Genomic DNA, 5,728 nt, shown 5'->3' with positions numbered 1-5,728 from the left:
GTGCAAAATCATGCTATCTAAAAGTGAATCAAGCCCTAGCTGGTTTGGCTCAGTGGATAGAATATCAGCCCTGCAGACTGCAAAGTCCCAGGTTCGATTCTGGTCAAGGTCACATGTCCAGGTTGTGGGTTCAATCCCCAGTGGGGTGGCATGCAGGAGGCAGCCAATCAATGATTCTTTCATCATTGATGTTTCTATCTCTCTCTCCCTCTCTTTTACTCTCTGAAATTAATAAAATTGTATAAATATATCACAGCTTTTTATCCACCATCTTCTGATGGGCACTTGGAGTTTTTCCAGATCTTAGCTATTGTAAATTGCACTGCTATGGGCATAGGGGTGCATACATTCTTTCTGATTGGTGTTTCCAGATTCTTAGAATGTATTCCCAGAAGTTAGGTTGCTGGGTCAAACCCCAGTTCCCTCCCCCCACCCCCTAGAGATTCAGGTGCATATTTCTAACTCTATAGGACCCATCTCCCCCAATAAACCATCAACCCCCCTGTCAGCATTTCCCCCCACCACTGAGTAGTTGTCTGAAACTGTGGCTGCTGTGTTCCTTTAAGATACATTTATGCCTGGGCTTCAGCGTCCGAGGGCCCAAAGTAAAGCCTATGAGATGTGCACCCAGCTAGATAGCCATGGGACAGGATCACAGAATGGGATTTGGGTCATACAAGGTTCTATAGCCACAGTGAGGACAGGGGCAAGCATAGAGCCAGGCCATGCCAAGCCGCCCCAACTCCTGCAGCATATGCTCCAGCATGGCATGCACCTGGGCAAGTCGGCCCAGGTGGACGGTGCCGCTGGTTTCCTCGTACCTGTCCAAGGGGGCCGCATACAGCACCCAATTCAGCTTGCTCAGCCCGATGGGGTGGCGAAGCAGGTCCTCCAGACGGTCATGGAGATGGGGTTTTCACAGAAGCTTAAGGTCATGACCTGGGAGCAGTGGCACAGGGCAGGCAGGCCTTCCAGCTGACCGACGTTCAGTCTCTTTCCAAAAGCAGGCAGGTAGTGATGGGCAGAGCCTCCCCGGGGATCTTCAGGCACCTGAGCATCTGGTGCAGGCGGCCTCTGAGGAAGGAGACGCCGTCCCAGTAGAGCGCCCGGAGGTGGGGCCGGCTGAGGGACTGAAGGGTGACCAGGCTGACACACTGCTCCTCCTGCTCCAAGGTGGTGCGAGAAGACGTAAAGACGTGGGAGGGGAGGGACCGGTGCAGCCTGCCCATCCGGCCCAGGTAAGGAGCGAACTTCCTCAGAGTAGAAAGCTTCCAGGGAAAACTTACTTCCAAGTCCTGGACAGAGCAGAGCCGCACCATAGTCAGGATGTCACTGTTTCGCTTCAACACCGCAAAAACCTTCAGCTTCTTACAGCAAAGGTGCAGCAAACCCCTCCTCTCTTTGACTTTCTTTTTTTTTTTTTTTTTTAATATATTTTATTGATTTTTTACAGAGAGGAGGAGAGGAATAGAGAGTTAGAAACATCAATGAGAGAGAAACATCGATCAGCTGCCTCTTGCACACCTCCTACTGGGGATGTGCCCGCAACCAAGGTACATGCCCTTGACCGGAATCGAACCTGGGACCCTTGAGTCTGCAGGCCGACGCTCTATCCACTAAGCCAAACCTGTTTCGGCTCTTTGACTTTCTTAAGAGGTAGCTGAGGGACTCCTCAAGGGTACATTTCTTGAGACAAAGATCTACTAACCCCTCCCCGGCGGCCAAAGGGGGGTTCGGCCCCGCCCTTAAACTTCCCACCTTCCCCCTCTGCCTCTTGGGCTGCGGGGCCTCAGGCTCCAGCAGGGAGCACACACCGGCCCTGGTTCCGGCCCACACAATCCAGAACTCCTGGTGAACTTCCTTCTGTACATTCAGCAACTGCAGTTCCCATCTCCCGGGGCGAGTCTCCTGGGCAAGCAGGGCATCCAGTCCGTGGAGCGCAGCCTGCACGATACCGTGGTGAGGCCGCCAATCATCAGGGCCCCCAGCGGGAGGCCGGGGAGGCCACGCCGGCACCATCGCCCTCAGGACTTTGCTGTGCTTCCCGGCAAAGGCCGTGAACAGCCGTGGGAAGAGCTCCACGGGCAGCGGCTCCAGAGCAGCGATGGCCCAGGCCTCACCCCTCAGGCTCTGGCATGCCAGTTCCGGGAGTCTGCCTGGAGCAGGAGGCTCATCCCCTGAGGCTGCTCTGAAATAGATCCTGGAAGTAGACTCGATGGGGGTGTTGGTGCCACATGGAAATTCCCAAAGGTTCGAGGTAACACACCTTTAGGCAGACAGCGGTATCATCTGCAGATGTCTTCCTTCCACACCGGTGCAGCTCAGACCGGCCTCAGGGGTCCCAGGACTTGGTTTCCCTGCTGTCCTATGGCCTCGGTCACCCGTGTCCACCCAGGTCTGAGAGTGAGAACCAATGGTTTTCCACAGGCCGTGCTCCTCACCACCTGGTCCCTGGCACAGGGCGGGAGGGAAAGAGGCGGCCGGGGAAGCCTCCTGAAGCTCGGGGGGAAACAGCAGGATCCCACCAATCCTGCCTTCTGGTTTCTTCCTGAGTGAAATCTCTTAAGTGTACTCATTTCATCTCAGCATTTTTTCCTGGAATTGGACATAATCAATAATAGACACACACACACACACACACACACACACACACACACACACACCCCAGTATGAAAATTAGGTAAGCATTTGCAGTTTGCTTTTACAATACATTGTCTTTATGTTGAATCTTTATCATTTTTAAAATTTATTTTCCATGTATGTGAATTGAATATTGATTGAACAACAGAATGGTTAATATACACACACACACACACACACACACACACACACACACTAAAGACCCAGTGCCCGAAATTAGTGTGTGTGGGGGGGGGGGTGCGGGGAATAGCTCTTGTGTTGAGCATCTGTCCCCTGTTGGTCAGTGCATGTCATAGCAACCAGTCTTTCTACTGGTTGTTTCACCATTTGGTCAATTTGCATATTAGGGTTTTATTATATAGGATACATATATATATATATATATATATATATATATATATACATATATATATATATATGCGCTCTTTTCTTTTTTACTGAATTTACTGGGATGACATTGGTTAAAAATTATATAGCTTTCAGGTGTACAATTCTATAATTCATCATCTGTTTATTCATTGTATTAGGCTGCTGTCTATCACATTAATAGAAAATTATTTCTCTCAGTTTAGCAATATAATTTTGTAGTTAATTGTCTCTCAATATTATTTTTGTTTTCCTTATTTTAATAAAAGCACTGGATATGGCTCAAACTTTCTTCTTTTGAAATCTTCCCTATCTCAATTAGTTTTCACTCACCCTCTTAGACGCTCACATTTAAACATTTGTAAAAATCTCGATACTTCTCTTTCCATTATACTCCACCTGTAAATTCTATCAGAACATACTATTATTCCAGTCAGTTCCCACTACTGCCACTGCTAACAATTTGTTCTGTGTAACTGCCATCTCTCACCTGGATTATTGTGGTATCATTGTGAATGCTCTCCTAGCCTTAACCTTTGTTCCCCATCTATTTTCTACACAGTTGCCAGACATAACCTATTAAAATGTCAAATCAGATCAGATCAACCCTATGAAAATTTCTTCATAAAATCTAAATCCTTAAAATGGCCTACTAGCCACTACATGATTTATAAACTACTAGAGGCCTGGTACACGAGTTCATGTACAGGTGGGGTCCCTTTCCGACAATGGGGACCAACCAGGGCCGTGGGAGACTGGCCAGGGGGAGAAACCATAGGAGGTTGACTATGGGAGCGCACTGACCACCAGGGAGCAGCTCCTGCATTGAGCGTCTGACCCCTGGTGGTCAGAGTGCATCATAGTGACCGGTTGACCTGTTGACCGGTCATTCAGTCGTTCGGTCACTTAGGCTTTTATATATATAGATTAGAACTCATCTCACAGTCACTCTTCTAAAGCACATTGGTTTATTTGCGTCTTCAACCAAACCAGCTCTGCCTCCAGCTCAGGCATCTGTGTTGGTTCTTCCCTATAAGTGAAATACCCTAGGGAGTAAATCTCTTGAAATGACTTGAAAAGAACCTTTCTGCTCTTTTATTATTATCCTTATTATTTTAGATAAACTTAATGTGCATCTGTGTAACCTCTATTAATAATACACTTAGCAAAAATCATTAATACTCTTTCATAAGCTTCACTAGTGATCCCAATCATCTTTGCACTGACTATTTTCCCATTGAATCTTAGTAGTACATAAAAATCTTATATCTAGCAATCAATTCTGAACACATAAACTAACAGTTAAACAGCTTAACCTATTAAAAATAAATTTAAAAAATTGCCTTTTTATTTTTAAGAAATTCATCAATTTATTCTCTATAGTATTTAATCAATTACACTACAAATATTTAAAGTTCCAACTTAATCAGGAAAAATTTTTAAGACCTAGATCCTTTGATCACATGAAACTTAAAACTTAAAATACAGTTTATTATCATAATTTGATGATCAGTATACTTTCAAATGTAAAACAATATAATCTTTCAGAGAGAAAAGAAAAATTTAAGTATCTAAAGGTTATTACTGTTAAAGAGGAACACGTTCACTTATAAATTGATGATGGTAGATATGATAATGTGATCAAACACTAGTCTTGATGTACCTGTGAAGATACTTTTTACAATTCATTGACTGCCAGTCAAGGATTACCCTTTATAATGCAGGTAGATCTCATCCACTTAGCTGAAGGTCTTAAGAAAAAAGACTGAGGTTTCCCAAGGAGGAGGAATTCTACCTCAAAAGTATAACATAGAACTTCTGCTTGTGTTCATAGGTTTGAAGACATTTGTAAATATTAATGCAGCTAACATAAAAGCACATAAATTAAAATGCTAATTTTAACAGACCTAAAGAAAGAAGTAAACAGCAACTCAATAGTAGTAAAATTATGTAATACCCCACCAGCATCAATGGCTAGATCATTAGACAGAAAATCAATATGGGAACATCAGCCATAAACAACACATTAGACATCATGAACCTTACAGATATATACAGAATATTCCACCCAAAAGGATCTAAATATATATCCCCCTCAAGTACACATGGAACATTTTCCAGGATAGATCATGTTAAGGCTACAAAAAGTCTTAATAAATTAAAGAGGACTGAAATCATATAAAGCACTTTTTTTTTTCTTTTTTACCACAGTGGTATAAAACTAGAAATCAATTACACAAAGAGAACAGGAAAATTCACAAATATGTGGACAATAAATGGCATGCTACTGAACAACCAATGGACCAAGACAGAAACCAAGAGAAATAAATAAAATGTACATTTAGACAAAAATAATGGAAATATAACATACCAAAATTAACGAGATGCAGCAAAAGTAGTTCTTAATGATGAAAGAATAAATATTTCAAAAGAAAAAAAAACACTAACTTCATACCTCAAGGAACTGGAGAAAGAAGACAAACAGCCAATATTAAGTAGAACAAAGAAAATAACAAGACTGAAATAGAAATAAATAAAATAGAGACAAATAATATAAATGGTCAATAAAACTAAGATCTTGTTATTTAAAAGATTAACGAATTGACAAACTTTTAGAATGACTGACCAAGAAAAAATAAATAAAATAAAAAATGAAACAGGAGATAGTACAACTAATACCACAGAAGTGCAAAGAATCATAAGAGAATGCTATTAACAATTA

The 5,728-nt window shown here is 42.8% G+C and overlaps 1 protein-coding gene across 1 annotated transcript; it reads right to left on the bottom strand.

Moving 5' to 3' along the window:
• Positions 1–652: 652 nt before the first annotated feature.
• Positions 653–3,395, bottom strand: LOC129147536 (melanoma antigen preferentially expressed in tumors-like). The gene is given in 5 exon segments (XM_054710060.1): positions 653–897; positions 900–989; positions 992–1,399; positions 1,638–2,266; positions 3,340–3,395. Coding segments are annotated over 5 exon segments (1,428 nt in total).
• Positions 3,396–5,728: the final 2,333 nt, after the last annotated feature.

Source organism: Eptesicus fuscus, chromosome 3, assembly GCF_027574615.1.
Source record: "Eptesicus fuscus isolate TK198812 chromosome 3, DD_ASM_mEF_20220401, whole genome shotgun sequence".
In the NCBI taxonomy this organism is placed as follows: domain Eukaryota; kingdom Metazoa; phylum Chordata; class Mammalia; order Chiroptera; family Vespertilionidae; genus Eptesicus; species Eptesicus fuscus.
This window is presented reverse-complemented; position numbering and strand designations above follow the sequence as displayed.